Source organism: Rhamphochromis longiceps, linkage group LG2 (assembly GCF_057381845.1).
Source record: "Rhamphochromis longiceps isolate RC_006_pf linkage group LG2, R_longiceps_female_GT1.1, whole genome shotgun sequence".
Lineage (NCBI taxonomy): Eukaryota > Metazoa > Chordata > Actinopteri > Cichliformes > Cichlidae > Rhamphochromis > Rhamphochromis longiceps.
This window is the reverse complement of record NC_140558.1, coordinates 8,823,712-8,841,453: the sequence shown is the minus strand read 5'-3', so window position 1 is coordinate 8,841,453 and position 17,742 is coordinate 8,823,712. Positions and strand designations below refer to the sequence as shown.

At 43.2% G+C, this 17,742-nt stretch overlaps 1 protein-coding gene across 1 annotated transcript in view; it reads right to left on the bottom strand.

Moving 5' to 3' along the window:
- fat4 (FAT atypical cadherin 4) overlaps positions 1–17,252 on the bottom strand; it is a 109,081-nt gene extending 91,829 nt beyond the window's left edge. The window contains exon 1 of the mRNA XM_085416881.1: positions 11,671–17,252. Coding sequence (XP_085273007.1) covers positions 11,671–16,773 — 5,103 coding nt within the window. The 5' untranslated portion in view covers positions 16,774–17,252. The remainder of the gene's footprint in view (positions 1–11,670) is intronic.
- Between the last annotated feature and the right edge of the window lie 490 nt (positions 17,253–17,742).

Below are 17,742 nucleotides of genomic sequence, written 5' to 3'. Positions count from 1 at the left end.
GACAACACATCAACAAAATATTCAAACTTTTCATATGTGAAATGTATCTTTTTTATTATTAATGTAGAATATCTCCCAGCTATCAAATTTTAAAATACTGTCTCAAAGACATGACAAAAGCAAATAAAATTATAATTGTATCTTTTACACAACATGATGATATCACATTGAAGAGCAGTTTGGTGAACGAGGTCCCATGAGTGTATCCCTAAGTGGAAAACGCTTCATAAAACAGCCACAAAGTGCTGGCCACAGTAGGCAGTCGGTGAGGGACACAGTGAATATACCGCACTGTTTTACGGCCCGGCCTGCAGTGAGGCATGATGGGAAGTAATAACCACATCATTACCAACAGCGCCTCAGCCTTGTCAGACGTCAGAGACATAAAGAAAGCATGCAGAGTTCACGCTCAGGCTGCCAGTCTACCACGCTGCAGGACTCTGTCACATGTTAACATGCTCTCACACACATACGCACAAGTGTTTTTTCGGCCTGATGAAACACAATCGCACTTTCTATAAGAGTATATCCACTCACACAGACACTGTGACAGACACATAGCTGGCTGTTTAGCTGCCAAGAGATGTTGCTGTGCTTCCGTTCCAGTTCTGCCAAGTGGGGTCAAAGGTCACAAGAGTGACTGGGAAGGATCCTGAGAGTGTCGCATTTCATCGGATCACTGAGTCTTTATCAAATAGCTGCATCGAATGGCACGAAACCTGTGCAGGATCATGTGTAAATCTGCAGGAGGACGGATTAGCACTGAGCTAGCTGGCGCGCCTGAAGAATGCAGACATCACTTGTATATTGCATTTCAATAAACTTTAATATCTGACAAGAGACATATTTCAATAAAATGCAAACTAATGTAAGTGTCTTTAATAGTAGATATCTCTAAAAAAGCACTGCACCTTTGAACAGCTCAGTTATGTGATTTCAGAGTTCATTAAGTAAGCCGTCAGGCACACACTGGATATATTGATGCTCTCAGAAATGTCAGTTTCCTTGATTCAATTATACTTTTACATTAATTCCATCAATCTGTTTTCTTAACAGCTTATCCAACCAGGGCCCCGGAGCCAATGTCAGCTGACACTGGGTGTGAAGCAGGGTGCTGGGCAGGTCGTTGATGGTATTTCCAGGTGAGACGCTGGTACTCTAGTATGACTGATCATTAAACAAACACTCCAGGAGTCAAGTCCAAGCTTATTCATAGCCTTGATAATTTGATAATTCATCAGTTAGATGCATGAAAACGTGCGCCAAAATGCTAACGTGCAAAAAAGGTGCAGTTCTTTTTAAAGTCCTTCATCTAGTGAAACGAAACTGACAACGCAGAGAGCAAGCTGGCACTGTTTTCAGCTCACTTCAGTTGCTTCACATTTTCCTAGAATAAATATTTGTTTTGATTACCTCAGTATGGCATTTACAATGATTACAAAGAGACTCAAATATTTAAAAAAAAAAAAAAAAAGACTCAATGAGAAGAAGAATAGATCTTTTTGGCTATTTAAGAAGAACGTGAGCAGATTTCGATTTGCTTGAATTGTAAGTGTTGAGTTGTTGCTATTTTGCTCTCATACACCCACAGGCATCTGCGCTCAGTCTGCACGCCTCACTGTAAGTGAAGCCCTCAATAGCAGAAGACCCCCGGAGCAGATAGAAACATAATGTAATATCTGATCACCCTCTATGTAATACCGTTAAATCTTAGTGTCGTGGGAGGGAAACTTCATTATGATCTGTCTGTCAACAGCCGGCCAGCCAAGTTTAGACGATGTTTCGGATGATTCATTGTTCAGTGGGCTGTTTAGTTTTTTTTTCCCATCTCAGTGAACTACATGTCAGTGCCAGAGACAGCGAGCAGGATAACTTCAGAAAAATTTGGTAAAAAGTATGCAAGAACAGTAGGTTAAAGGCATGCATACGGACGCGTGTATGTGAGCAATCAGGCACGTATCTGCACTTTAACACACATATAACTAAGAAATGTATACAAAGTCAACAACAGTGTTTGAAAGGAAAGACCATAAAGTCAACTTTGAGAGCAGCAGTTTGTTAAATTACACCTCGACACAAAAGAACCTGCTGAAATTAGGCCACTTCATCCATTTGCATAGGAAAATCATAGAGTGGGCAAAAAAAAAAAAAGCGAAAATAGCACAATGTCAACGAATGTAATCGAAACCAGAACCACAGCTTTTTCCCTCTCGTTTAGGAGCTGAAAACAGTCAGACTTTCCTTTAGTCTGCTGCATGAGATATCACAAACTTAAAACATAACTTTTGTCTGACAACAAAGCAAAAGGGGGGCAGCTCAGGTAAAAGCCTGAGTCACGCTGAGTCGACCCCCGCGCATCGCTACCCAGAACCCTCACCAGCTGGTTTCAATTAAACTGACCAACCAAGGAGGGGAGAGCAGGGCCGCGCTCACCAAAATGGTTAGCTATTTCAAGCCAGGAGTTCTTGCTGCTCTGTTTCTGACAGCAGATCAGTTGTTCGAAATTTGTGTAAACACTGTGTTTTGTTTGCTATCGAGGGCCAGCATTTGCTAGCTGCCATGCAGAGCCACACAGTATGCCGTGCAAGACGGAAACGTTTGAAGGCGAAGCGTGCACCCAGCATACTCTGTGAGATTTCACCATCAAAGATGCTTTAAGATTATTGCTTTGGAAATACAGCGCACCAGCGTCAGCACGGAGACAACTCGGATCCAAGAATCTCCTTCAATGAGATAATAATCCTACAAAGTGAAGCTCATACTCTCCAGTTATTGTCCTGGTGACCACGAGCAATTTTCCAGGGACGTTGCACTCGACTACGTGCTCAAACAACCACAGCGTTTGAGCAAAACAACCCAGTGGAGGAGGATGTATATGGGGAATTTAAGCAGCTTGAGTTTTCTGATTGTTTGTAAGGTGGTTCAGAAGCAATCAATCTGCCCAGAAACACCCGATAAGAGGCACCTGTCAGTTAAGTAGAACCTTAAACATAAATATCTTTTTAATCTCTCTCTAGGCTTATTTTAACTTGTTCATCAAATAACGATAACATTTCTGTTTTTTAGGTGAACCAACCCTTTAAACACTCAGCCATAGGCTGTTCTTTCGGTTCCTCAGCTGAAGCTATTAAAAAAAAATACATTGTACACATTTCTATCAAATTAAGGCTGATATATTGATTTATGATGTGGTTTTAAACAATGTCTGGCTGCACAGCGTGAGTCTGTAATGACCTCAGTAGCACTCCATAATATTCACAGTACACAATTCTAAGAGGAGAAAAAGAAAGGATTAGAAAACAAAAAGAAACAAAACATTAAAATCAGCTATAATATGGGGGGAAAACCCATTAGATCACATTAGATTGGTCAGCGGATTTTCAAAGTCCAAGAAACGTCCAAAAAGCTGTCAAATGAAGAGCACGAACAGAATTACGACTAACACTCCATTGCATGATTCTAAAAATCTAACAACTTGCACAGAAATTGAGTGCCGGAAAAGTCATGCAGGGACATTTTGAGAGCTGAAATATTTCAATTCTAAAATTGAAAACAGCTGCAAATCAACCGCAGCTTGGCTTATTTTTTGAGTTAAGACCTGCACAGCAGACTGAGCAAGACAAAGCTTGCAAAGATTTTGCAAGCTTGAAAAGTAATATTATCACAACAACACAGCTACAAAACATAAAAAAATAATTTCTGCTTAGACTCTAAATCACGGTATGGTTAACCTCTTAATAAAGTTAAAAGTGTGGCGCACGCAGAGCATGAGCTACAGTGACTCTCTTGATGGAAAACTCGTAAAATAAGATGGGAGATAACAATAACACAAGCTCTTGCTCTCTGGTGCCAGTCTCTCTTTTGCTTGTCTCCTTCTCCTGACACTAAAGTCCTACTCCACTCCTCCCTCCCTTTCTCCCAGCTCCAACCTTAACTCCCCTTACCCCTCCTCCTTTCACCTCCCTCCATCTCTAGATCCTAAATTATCTGCCCAGGCTGTGGGAGATACCCCTTCCTGCCTGCGGGTCACTCATCTTACCGCAAGCAGGGGAGATGAGGGCTATGCATTTCTGCTGTGCACGTGAGAACTCTGCATGCACAGCAGAAGTCTTCTCTGTGTCCTTTTTGTTTGATGTCCCTGAAGATGTGAGGATCTGTGAGTGAGCCAAAAGCACCAAATGTCACTCAAGGGGTGCCACTGATGGACGTGAGGGAGAGGGAAGTGAGATGAGCAAAAAGAGCAGCAAGTAGCTCTTTTTTGTTTTTTCTGGGACACAAAGCAGACGAACAGGTCAACCAGGCACCACAGTCAAGTCTGAGCTCTGAAAACAATGGAAATTTGCTGTGTGTATTTCTGCATGTGGAGTGTTTGTTGATGCTAGAGAGCTCGGTAAGTCACGTGGAAGAACAAATCATTCTGTAGCTGGGATCCATTATTACCACTGAGAATATGTGCCAAAATCAACCCACCACTCTGCCTCTCTCTCTCTCTCTCTCTCTCTCTCTCTCTCTCTCTCTCAAACTCCATTCGTTTTACAAGTGAAAGTAGTGGAACATTTTTTTTTCAGCTGGAGAGACTTGGGTATATTTTATGGTCCCTTCACAGTCAGAGCAGAGCAGAGAGGAGTGATGAAGAAATCACAGGGATGTAGTCATACTCTCAAAGATTTATATCCTTATGTAGCACTTGCTCAGGCAAAATGTACAAACCAAATCATAGCTCTACCTGATCATTCCCACTTCAGCTACTCCCAATCTAACTTTTTTGCGGTTGAGTGACTGGAAAGGTTGGAAACTTTAGATCACAGCTTCACATCGACCTTTCTGATTGCACTTGAAGAAATCCCACCTGCTACAGTACCAAACAATAAAGGTCTCCCTTTTGATCACGCCAGATCCTGCAGACCAAAGGAGAAAGGCATTCCCAGCGGAGATTAATACTATTTCAGTCGCACATTTGGTCCGAGCATGTGTGCTTAAGACAGAGGAATGACCCCCTCCCAAATGAGGCATGACAATCAAAGTCACACAACAAGAGAAATGAATCTCTGAAGTGAAAATAAACGCAATGATGCAAAACTCTGCAGAGCATGCACAGCTCTGGCCGCATTCATTTATTATTCTAACCGAAGGTCCTGCATTGACTTTTCATGAGGCAGAGCAGGGGGAAAAACTTATTTTTTTTTTTTTTTTAAGTTGCGGACAGTCAACTGCAGAGTTAAAGATTTTTCTTTTAATACACACGTACATTCCTTTCACGAACATAATTTAGCGGTTAGCCATTTTTTCTTTTAAATAGAATATGTAAATAATTTTTGTTTTAACCTGTTTAGAGTAGAACAGGGCAGGGTTACCACACCAGCACAATTCAGTTTCCCGCAGAAGACAATACAATGAGTGTTAGAAAGTTCAGACAATGCCAGTGAAATCTTAACAGTGATGTCGTTTACTTGGATGTCAGTTTATTTTACTGGATTCGACATGTGTCCAAAGCACCATTGCAAATTCCCAAATACCAAAAGACTGAGTTGAACTGCAGGTCAGATACATAATATGACTCTGTTCCTGACTTCTTGATTGAACTTTATTTTAATTATCTGTTTTTGCACAATATTTAACATTTAAGAACTTTTATGAGCTAGGAAAAGCACTTTATATTCCAAGGAAAACCTTAAAATATTAGAGACAATCAAACATTCCCCTATGTGAAAGCACTTGGCATGGTAGGGACGAAAAACTCCCTTTTAACAGGAAGAGATCACAACCCTGTTCAGGGAGTGGCAGCCATCTCCTCTTAATGGTTGGAAGGTGAGGGGAAGGACAAAGTGAAAAAAATACAAGCGTAGAGAGACAAGGACAAAACACAACTATTAATTTTTTAAAAAAAGGTAATGACATGCAGTAGTGCAGCGGTCCCCAACCTTTTTTGCGCCACGGACCGGTTTATGCCCGACAATATTTTTACGGACCGGCCTTTAAGGTGTCGCGGAAAAATACAACAAAATAAAACTAGTGAAACTGAAAAAAAGAAGAGTTATTCATAACACACGTGAAGAGACCCAGGAAAACCGAGTTAGCGATAAAAACGATAACAAAATAACGCTGAAAACCGATAAAAACCCTGAAAACCACATATTTCACACCTGAGCCTCAACTCTCGCGGCCGGTACCAAACAACTCACAGACCGGTACCGGTCCGAGGCCCGGGGGTTGGGGACCGCTGCAGTAGTGGCATACATACACAACGTGAGTGAAAAGACAAAGTGGAGAATAAATGCTCAGTGCATCATGGGACGTCCCCCAGGAGCCTGAACCCACAGCCGCCTTTCTAATGGATGGTTCAGAGTTACCTGATCCAGCTCTAACTCTAACTATTCAACTATAACATAAAGGAAAGTTTCAAGCCTAACTGCTACACAACACATGGAGATTCATTTATGATTATACCATGATTAAAGAATCTGACTCCTTATTCATTTTAACAGGTGAAAAACTGAAAGTGAGTTGTGGGATTTACCAGTTTCTGTGCCAAAAAAAGGGTTACTTTAGCCGTTTCATTACTAATGCGATGGTTGGCTTAACTTTATAGAACATGGCACAGCAGAACAATATGATCCAGGTCTTGACCTTTCAGGCCCGAGTTTCATAAGTGTGTGTTATGAGAAAAAAGTCATATGTTGAGGAGGCCTGCTGTAGCAACTACTCTAGCGTACAAGAGCTCTTCAGAAAAAAATGTATAGCACAGTATTTTTGATCTTCATCACTAATACAAGCATCTGTAAGAACGTAAAACAAGCAAAATTTCAGCAAAGCACAAAATAAAAGGCAAACGCAAACAGACAGTTCAATACAATAAAAGGCCGACATAAGTTTGACTTTGAATCCGCAGAAAAGAGCTCTCAATGATCTTATTTGACAGTAACATAATCATACTAATTAAAATTAAACAATTATTTTGACTGTTGCTACCATTTCATATTTCTGCTCATGAGTCTGTGTGAGATTGTGTGTGTGTGTGTGTGTGTGTGTGTGTGTGTGTGTGTGTGTGTGTGTGTGTGTGTGTGTGTGTGTGTGTTTCTGGCAGCATTTGCTTGCAGGCGTCTACGCATGAGTGAATGTTTATTCAGCTTTTATAGCGATTGCGTCTCGTTAAAACGAATAGACGCTCTGAGACAACCGGCACTCCCCAACACCAGTTCACTCACAGGTTCACCCAAAACCCGAAGAGACCACCTACCAGGAGAGCTGAGCAGATGCGTCACCTCTTCGGTCACCATTTTAAATCGCTTGTCCAGCCAGATTACGGGGTGAATTACAACCCGGGTAATGGCTAGAATAGTGTATTACCACCCTCTCTCAAGCACATGTGCACAAGCAAAATATCGCAATTAAAGCATGAATTACAATACACAAGGATGCAGTTTGTTCTGCATCATTTTTCATCCAGTTCTTGTAAAATGTGCCTTCTGAGAAACATGAAATTTTCATACTAAACTTGCATATGACTCAAATCTAATGAAAGCATTTTTTCCTATTTTTTTGATGCAGGAAATTTAAATGCACAGCTGGAGTTATCGGTAATAATATTCCCTCTTTTCTGTGGAAACTGTAGTCATCAATATTTCAGCCTTTATTACACTCACAAAACGACACGAATGCACAAAGAAGAACCAGCATGCATATCACATCATCATGTACGTGACCTTGTTCTCCTGCCTTGCTGACCTGGATGGCTTTACAGGTTTTGTATTTCAGGGAGGCTTTTTTTGTCTTCTCTACAACCCCAACGATGCCTCTGATCACATTTCCCTCAGAATTCACATTAGAGGAGCTTCAGCATCATGAAATATGGAGAAAGCGAAAGGACTTTGACATTTTGCTACCATTGAGATTTATGAATCTGACAGTGAGACTACAAGCAGTTTCTCAGAGACACAAAACAGGCACGCAGATACAAATGAGATGTAAAGACATGAAGATATACAGCTTTAACGAGGAGGGGATGATGAATCTACAGTAATGGAGTTCAAACTATCCATAACAATAGACCAACACTAATTTGAGCCTAGTATCTGACTGCATTCCCCGACTATGATGTCCAAAACCTGCTAGCAGACTGATCCCTCTTTCTTGAACCTGCTTGGAACATGATCCTGGACCACAACTGTGCCTCTCACTTCCCATGTCCTTGCAAGGGTCCCTGTGTCTGGCACTTCGAACACCCTCCTAATAACGCTTCCCGTCACCCCACCTCTTCCTTTATTCCCACAACTCCCAATAATACCGTCTGACATGTCCACAACCCTCCCAAAACACTCTTTTCTTTCCTCAGTTTCATGAGCCCAAACAGATTGACTGTGCGTCGCTCAGTGGTGCAGACAGGGGAGGAAAGCTGGCTGACAGGGGCATCCATACACATGCCTAAATCTGCCAAAGAAAGACGCTGGCACAGACAAAAAAATAATAAAAGCCTCTCGAATCGCGGCCGGGGCAGCGCAACACTTTATCCGCGAAAGTAAAACAAAGGAAGGCCTGTTCAACACTGCGACTGTGTTTACTTTTAAGGGGGGAACAATGCCTTTAGGAGGAGGGGGCAAGGCCTGACGTGGCACTTGAGGGTCTGTCCAAAAAACAGCACTTCATTTTGATTCACAGTGAGTTAAGAAAACAGTTGTAGCACTACATTGTATAGGGGCTGATGCATCTGAATGTGAGGAGGAGGCTGATGAAGGGAGAGTGTGCAGAGAGGATAAGAAACAGAGACCAGTAAGACCTCTGGTTTCTACAACAGCATTCACTCCTTTATGCAAAGGAATGCTCCAACCAAATATGCAACTTGAAAAAGAAGAAAAAATAGATTTTGAAAGGTGGCAATGAAAAGTCTGCAAAAACTGCCAACACAAATGGAAGCTGTGTGACATGTCTAGGATGCTTAAGTTCATTTAAAGGGTACAAAGACATATTTTACCCAGAAAGTACAATACAGACAGTGGAGATAGACAGAGTTGCTTTTGCAACTACAGTTTCATTTCTCCTCTAAGAACCAGCAAACTGTTCAGTCACTTAGCGTTTACTGATCAAAGGCTATGACTCTGAGTAATGCCGAAATATGATTTTAATATACAAGACACGGTTTCTGGGTCATTTTGATGGATGCTTTTGCCATTCTAAAGAACAATAATAAACAATAGTCTGCTGCAGCCCCACTGTCACATGGCAGGTGACATTTGCATGTAATGGCCATTTTACTTTTGGCGGTTAACATATAAACCCTAATTGCAGGTGTTTCATCTAGCTTATAAACACCTCCTGTCATGTTGCCGATGGCCCAAAGTGGAACCAACATATTTCTTCGCCTGTAAACACGTACATTCCAGGATGTGATGAATCAAAACTTTGACTCAAATGAAAAACATCCTTCTAAACACTCAATGAATTCATCAACAATAGATAAAGCTGCCGCCAAGACATGTTTTCCCCAGCATATTTACCCAAAGTAGGAAACAGGAGAAAGAAACTCAGATCTCTGGGTAATGAAGTCATAGGAAAAACATTTCCAAATGCAAAATGACAACAGCAAAAATACGATTAACAAACTTTAAGTAGAATCGCTGTTTGGTTAAATGAAGACCTCACTGGATATTACATATGACCCAGATGTTTGCCAGAAGGCACCAACCAACAATTACTGACAAACATCCCGAGCTGTTTGAGATTGCAGCCACTGATAAAGCATGTCCAACTAGATTCTCTGTGTTTAAGTGTTTCCAAAACATCACACGTGGTGCACAGTGCAGGAGAAAATGCCAGCTTTCTCTCATGCATCCAATCAATGGGGAAAATGGGAAATGGAGAATGTGAAAGGGTCATAACCTCTTGGATGGAAATACTCCCCAAGTTGCTACCGGGTATCTGGTGTATAAACACTGCACTGGAAAAACATTAGTCTAAGTCAGAAGGTTTACATTGTTGTACCACACTGTGCATTGAGGTCCCATTGACAGAGGAGACCCAAACAGTCTGAACAGAACCTGTTCATCTGTGCTGTTAAAAAAATGTGGTCATAAAACCGACTGCTTATTGCCTTGCAGCACAAAAACCAGCCCGTGTATCCAAATGTGGACGGTCATTTGAATTCCACTACGTTATTAGATCTCACGCTTCTCAAACGGGAGAGATTGACTACTCGGCCAGGTGGTATGGTAAAGTCATCTCTCCAAGGGGTGAGAAAGTTCAAACTTAGCATGAAACCAATCTAGAGTTTAACGTTTGGGAATGAAGCAGTGAAGCACTATATTCTCTCATTAGCCCGACAGCAGAGTCTGCAGGAAAGTAGTTTGCCATCTTTGCTGCAGGCAAAGTGAGAGAACATTTGATATTCCCATTTGGCCTGGGCAAACTTTTAAGTTAACTCTGCTAACACGATTTTGCCAAGTAATCCTTGATTTCAATAATATGTGAGTTTGTCTCCAAATAACAGATTGCTGTATTGGATTTCAGTTTCAATATGCGTCTTGGTTGAAAAGGCATCAAGCTTGAACTGCTAATCCTAAACTCCTAAATCATTTTGCATCAGGCATCCTCAGAAATGCACTAACACGAAACACATTTTTTCTTTAAATATATGAGGTATGTGTGTCATCGAGTCTGTAACAACATGGTATTTTAAGCCCTGGCTAAAATTTCAAAAACATATATAGAATCACATTTGCTTTTAATTTGACTAGCAGCTAGGTATTAGTCACCCAAACTGGCCTTAGGGTTTCCACATGACACTTGAGAGAATTAACTCCATCTCCTTCAGAGAAAACCTAAAAACAGTGCATCGCATAATGCGAAGAAACTCAATGGACAGCTTAAATTTCATTCTCTCTGTCCTGATCCTTTTACAAAGTCTTAAGAGGTCAACTAATTTTAATGGTCACTTATTGCCTATGGAGCAGTTCCTGGTGGTATAAAGGCACCCAAAGACCACCCCAGTGCCAAAACAGCCTTAGGCCCTAAGGCTCAAAGTAATACCAGCGCTGATGATGCATACCTGTACTGGAACACCGTATGAATGGCTCTCCTTTTCATTTCTGCTTCACACACAAAAGAAACCATTGTGGGTCTTGAAATTGAGCAGCCTTGAATGAATTATGTCAACTGTAGGGAAATTAAAAAGTGGTCTTTCTTTGATTTGTGCAGTTCATAACCTGCTGATAAGAATATTTCAGTTCAGGAAAGCGCTAGAGGAGCTTCCGCAGAAGACATGCAATGCTCATTTCCTTTCCGAGACTCAAATATTAGAGGAGCCACACTCAAGATGAATTGTTATGGCTAGAATGCTTTGGAAACGAGAACAATAAAGTTATCACGCCAAAGAACAAGGTTTTCTTAGTCGTGTCCAACAAAATTATGATTTAATATAATGCAAAGTGTGTGTGTAAAAAAAAAGAAAATGAATGCACACCCAAATGCAATTGGTGGCTCTGTTTTATGTGTGACTTGGACAGTCACCCACCCTCCAACTTTGCTTATTACATTTATTTAATCCAAATGTCTCTAACAAGTGCCAGTGGGTGAGTTCATGCCCTTTTCCTGCCAAACAGATCAAGTAGACCAATAGTGCAAAATATAAGGTGGCTTTCCAGTACCTGCAGAGAATAGAAAAGTCAGCAGTGTCCTTACCTCAGCACGCTGTGTTCTCGGCTGGCTGGCGTCTGCCTCAATGGCGTACACATCCACCAGGTAGAGGTCAGACCCCTGTTCTCGATCCAGCTCTGCAGCTGTCTGTATCACTCCTGTGTGTCGGCCGATGGTGAAAAGGCGACCCACAGCTTTTCCGCCGCTGCGCACCGCCACAATGAAATACTCCACTTTGGTTGCAGAGCCTCTAGGACTCGAGGCATCCAGGGAGATGACGTTGGTGCCCGGTGGCTGGCCCTCTTTGAGGATGGTGATGTATTTGGGCTGGGAGAAAACAGGTCCATCCACTCCTTGAAGGATGATGGTCAGCTCAGTTCTGGAGGTCTTGCGGTCAGTGCCGTGGTCCGTGGCTGACACTGTGAGGGTGTACATGAGTCGGGATGGAACCAGCTGGGACGCCAGGCGAATATCCCCACTGTACCTGTCCATGATGAAAGTGTCCGAGTCACCTTCCACAAGCTCATACTCCACCTCCCCATTCGCACCATCGTCCGGGTCAAAGGCCACCACTGTGGTCAAGATGGAGCCGATGACTATGTTAGGCTCAGCCACAAGTGCATTCTGGGACACAAAAGTGGGAACATTATCATTAATGTCCGTGACCCATATTGTTACATTTTTCAGGGCATAGCGACGAAATTCAACTGGAACTGCTTGGTCAGTGGCTTTGATTGTCAACTCAAAGAGATTTGAGAACTCTCTGTCAATTTCCTTGCTGGTGTATATAAGCCCAGTGCTTGGGTCAATGCTGAAGTGGTTTCCCCGTGGAATCTGCTGAATAATCGAGTACTGCAGCTGGCCGTTTATGTCTGCATCTGTGTCCTGAGCTGTAATGGTCATAACTGAGGCAGAGATAGGAAGATTTTCAGGGATGGATTTGAAAATGTCTCCAGCGGTAAATATGGGAGGGTTGTCATTAAAGTCCCTGACACGAATAACCACAGGAATGGATGAGGAGCGGGGAGTTCTGCCATTGTCCTTTGCAGTGATGTTGAGTTTGTAAAATGACTGCGTTTCAAAATCCAGCTTTTTAACCAAAAAAATGCTGCCAGTGTTAGGGCTGATGCTGAAAGTGCCATGGTTGTTTGTGGCTGTGATGCTGTACGTTATGTCTGCATTCTGACCCGAATCTGCATCGGTGCCGGTCACAGAGGCCACCAGTTCCCCTAGCCTCATGTTCTCCAGGACGTCAACCGACAGTGAGGATTTAGGGAAGATGGGAGAGTTATCATTTTCATCCAAGATGCTAATGCTAAGCATACAAGAGGAGGATAAGGGCACAGCCCCAGCATCAACAGCTATGATTTTTAGTGAATATGAAGATGTGGATTCATAGTCAAGTTTTCCAACCAAAGTCACCTGTCCAGAGCTACTATCGATTGTGAACTGGCCTTCCTCGTTGCCTTCAGCGATGTGATAGCGGACCAGTCCATTTTTGTTCTCATCCACATCTGAGGCAGAGACCCGTAGCAGCTGTGTCATGTTTTGAGCTGATTCAGAGATGGAGGCCTGGAATATGTCTTTGGTGAACTTGGGCGGGTTGTCGTTGATGTCTTGTATGTAAACTTGCACTTTGGCCTGGTCTCTAAGGGGTTTGGGGAGACCCTGGTCTGACGAGACAACCACAAAACTGAACACAGCGGCGCCTCTTTGTCTCATGAGTGACTCCCGGTCCAACTGCAAAGTGCTCGTCAACTCCCCTGTGATGGCATTCAGCTCAAAGTTGGGCTGTGGAGTCTCAAATGTGTATCTGACCTCACTGTTTGGGCCAAAGTCCTTATCCTCAGCAAAAACCTGCCCAACAAGCGACCCTCTCTTCTGTTCTTCCTCAAAATGAAACACATAATTGGTGCTGTTAAAGAGAGGACGATTATCATTTACGTCATCTAGAATCACTGTTACATTTACAGTGGCACTCAGCGGCTCCACAGCCCTGTCTTTGGCTGTAACCACCAAGTTATATCTGTCCTGGATTTCTCTGTCCAGCTCCGCTTTGATGTACAACTGCCCGTCTGGAAAAATGCCAAACACATCACCTGTGTTCCCACCAGCGATGTCATACATAATCTCGCCATTGAGACCGGAGTCTTTGTCAGTGGCCTCCACTTTAAAAAAACGGCTGTTGACAGGCTCAGATTCCAGGATGATGACCTCGTATGAGAGCTGGTCAAATACAGGTGAGTTGTCGTTGACGTCGTATACGCTGACGATGAGGATGAGGCTGGAGGTGTGCTGAGGGACTCCCGTGTCTGATGCAATGACTTCAATCTCATAGGAACTTGTCGTGATCTCCAGCGGCCCGGTCAGCGTGATGAGGCCATGCTTCTCATGAATATGAAACAGTCCTTTGGGGTTTTGTTTGAGGCTGTAGACCACCATGCCATTTGCACCTTCATCAGGATCTGAAGCTTTGGCCTGGAATATTACATGACCTGTGCTCCAGTTTTCCACTGCGCTCACATGCTCCACAGCGTGAATAAAATGAGGAGCATTATCATTTAAGTCCTTTACAGTTATGTTAACAAAGGCCTCTCCTGTGATCTCCCCAGCTCTGGCTACAACTTTGAGTTGATAAAAGCCCTGCTCCTCTCTGTCTATCTGGCTTGATGCTGTGATCTGACCTGCACTGTTGACAGCAAAAAGCCCTCTCTGGTCTCCTGAGGTGATCAGATATGAAATGTTTGTATTTAAATCAACTGTGGTTGCTGACACTGTCCCTATAACTGTCCCAACACCTACATTTTCAAACATGACAAAGCTGTACACTTTCTGGCTGAACACTGGTGGATTATCCTGTGTGTCTATTACAGTTACAGTCACAATGGCCGGTGTGTGTGAGCGCAGGCCACTACCATCTGCTGCTGTCACCTGCAACTGGAAAGCAGTTTTCTCCTCTCTATCCAGGGGCACCAGTGTGGTAATTTTGCCTGTATTGCTATTAATGCGGAATTTGGAAGAGTCTCCAGCTGTAATTATATATTTGACTGTGCCGTTCCTACCCAAATCGGGGTCTGTGGCTGAAACCGTGGTTACATAAGAACCAGAGGGCTCGTTCTCTTTCACATTTGCAAAATACTGTACAGGATAGAAAACTGGCCTATTGTCATTGATATCCCAAAGGGTGATATTGACTTTTCCTACAGAGTGCAAAGGGGGGCTGCCTGCATCTGCTGCCTGGATGTGGAGTAAGTAGGAGGCCTGATCCTCCCTGTCAAGCTCCACGCCTGTGCTTAATCGCCCTGACACGACATCCAGGCGAAACAGCTCCTGGACGCTGGCTGGCGTCTCTGCATCAAATGAAAACCGGATAGTTCCATTGGCCCCAAGGTCGTCATCTGAGGCAGACAGCACCACCAGTTCTGTGCCGGCCGGAGCGTGCTCCACCAGTGAAACATGATAGGTGCTCTGTGTAAATGTAGGCACTTGGTCATTCACATCTGTGATGTTGACTATCAGTTTAGTGTAAGACATTTTGGGCTGCAGCCCCTGGTCTTTGGCACTAATATTGAGCACAATTTCAGATGCTATTTCTCTATCCAGCAAAGCAGCACTGGTTACCAGACCACTGTTTTCACTGATGGAGAACCAGCCCAAAGCATTTCCAGACACAAGGGAGTAGCGCAGGTTGGCATTCTGCCCAGAGTCACCATCTGTTGCAGAAACCCCTTTAATGTAGCTGCCTTTTGGTATATCTTCACTGATATCTACTCTGTACACCGTCTCCTGAAATATGGGTGGGTGATCATTGATATCATTCACAAAAATAACCAGACTAGCAAAAGAAGACCTAGCCATCGGTTTACCGTTGTCTGACACAGACACAGTCAAGTTGTATGAGGAAATTCTCTCTCTGTCTAACACACTGGCCACTTTGATCAGACTTAAATTGGGCACAGGAGATTTGTGCACTTCAAAGTGCCTCTGCTCGTTGCCTCCTAAGATTGAAACAGATATGTTACCATTAGCTGTAGAGGAGTCTGCATCTGAAACGGTAAGCAAAGCCACAACTGTGCCAATCTGTGCGTTTTCATCTACAGAGGCAAATTTAGAAGTAGTGGGAAAATAACGGAATTTCACGACAGGGTCATTATCATTCACATCTAAAAGTTTGATAGTGGCTTCTGTTCTGCCTGACAGAGAGGGCACCCCATTATCTACAGCATGAATAGTCAGAGAATATTCTTTTTTACTCTCATAATCCAAACCTTCTTTTATTATAATAGTACCTGCTTTGGGGTCAATTTGGAAAGGTGTCCCATCATCTAAAAAGTACCTGATCTCGGCATTTGCTCCCTCATCCTGATCTGATGCTGTAATCTGCAGGATGCTTGAACCTACAGCTGCATCCTCAAAAACACTGGTTTGATACTGGTCCTGCTCAAAAATCGGGGGGTTGTCATTTATGTCTTGAATAGTGACGTTTACTTGCATGTAGCCAAACTTTTTCGGCTCTCCTTTGTCCTCGACTTCAATCAGGAGCTGGTAGAAGGGAGTAACTTCCCTGTCCAAGCCTCCGGTTGAAACAAGGTGCAAGAATGCCCCCTCTCCACTAGGATTGACTGTAATATCCAAGCGGAATTTCCTCTGCTCGTTGCCTTTCACTATTCTGTACGTGGTGTGATCGACTCCGTTACTTCCTATGTCGGAATCTGTAGCAGTGTCCAGGATCACTTGCCTGCCGCTGCTGGCGTCCTCCTTAAAAGACACGACAATTGACGCGTCTGGAAACACCGGGGAGTTATCGTTAATATCCAAAACTACTATCCTGACCTCAGTAGGGTAGGTGGGATGGCTGGACAGCACCACAACGTTGATGACATCACTTTGCAAAACCTCTCTGTCAATCACAGATGAAGTGGAAATGACTCCCGTGGTGGCGTTAATTGCAAAAAGTTTGTGATTTTCGCTGAAGCGGTACGTGAAGCTGGGCTTGGTCCCTATCGTGCCCACATAGGTGCCAATGGGCTGTTCCTCTAGGACTTGAAACTCTTGACGGACTTGGCTGGATGCTGAGTACCGCGACAGAGTCCATAACATCAGTAGAATCAAATGAAGCCGGCCTGAGCCCATACCTGTGAGCGCCATGGTCAGTTAGCCAGTCCACCTTTCTCAGACAGAGTTCATGCCTATGATGCATCAACTTTACTGAGTTTGGACGAGTCACTAAATCATTGTATTCCAGAAAATGTGCAGACAAAACTCAACGAGAAACTCTTTCCACGCTTAGTCAGTGTACCAAAGTGCTCCAGAAGTGTTATTTTATCCTGCGCACCGCGCCGTTTAATTGCAAAAAGATCCTCTAAACGGAGAGAATGATTCCTGCAGCTCAGGAAAGTCTCATTTCAACTCTTTAAATAGCATTTTCAAGAAGAAATCAGACAATCCGATGAAAGACAAAAGAAAATAAAAGTTCCCGACTCCTTGGAGATGCGTAAAAAAAAGTTTATCCAAAGTTGGAGCGCAAGTCAGCGGTGTTAAGTGTATGCAGGCGAGCGAGCCTACGCACCGTCCCGTAGAATAACGGTGCAGACGCTTCAGTCATATTGTGCTGGAGTCCCAGTAAGTTAGAACAAAGCCGGAGTTCGCCAAACTCCCTCCCATCCCCAGTCCCATTGGATAGCGGTGCTCCTGCCTGCCCGCCCACAGCCTTTCCTCCTCTATTGTGGAGTACAGCTCGCTATCCCCGCTTGTGGAAGAGGACGTCAGTCAAACACGACAGGTAAGGATGCCCCAAGAGATCTTAATTGTCAAATAATATGAGACATATTATCTTTTCTGCAGAAAAAAGGAGACAGTGATCACCACAGAAACTATTTATATAGAATATAAATGTATACAGTAAAGGCATAGTTTAACAAATTCTTTGCATAAAACGAGGTGAAATTCTTCAAAATAATCATTTTAAAACCATTCAGGGCGCTGTAAAGTCCTCTTTGACATGCCAGACCACATTTTCAGAATGTATAAACGATTTCAAATATAAAGATGGTGAACAAAACACAATAAAGTCTGCACGAACTTAAAGAAATGTCGAAATTTCACAAGCTGCTTTGG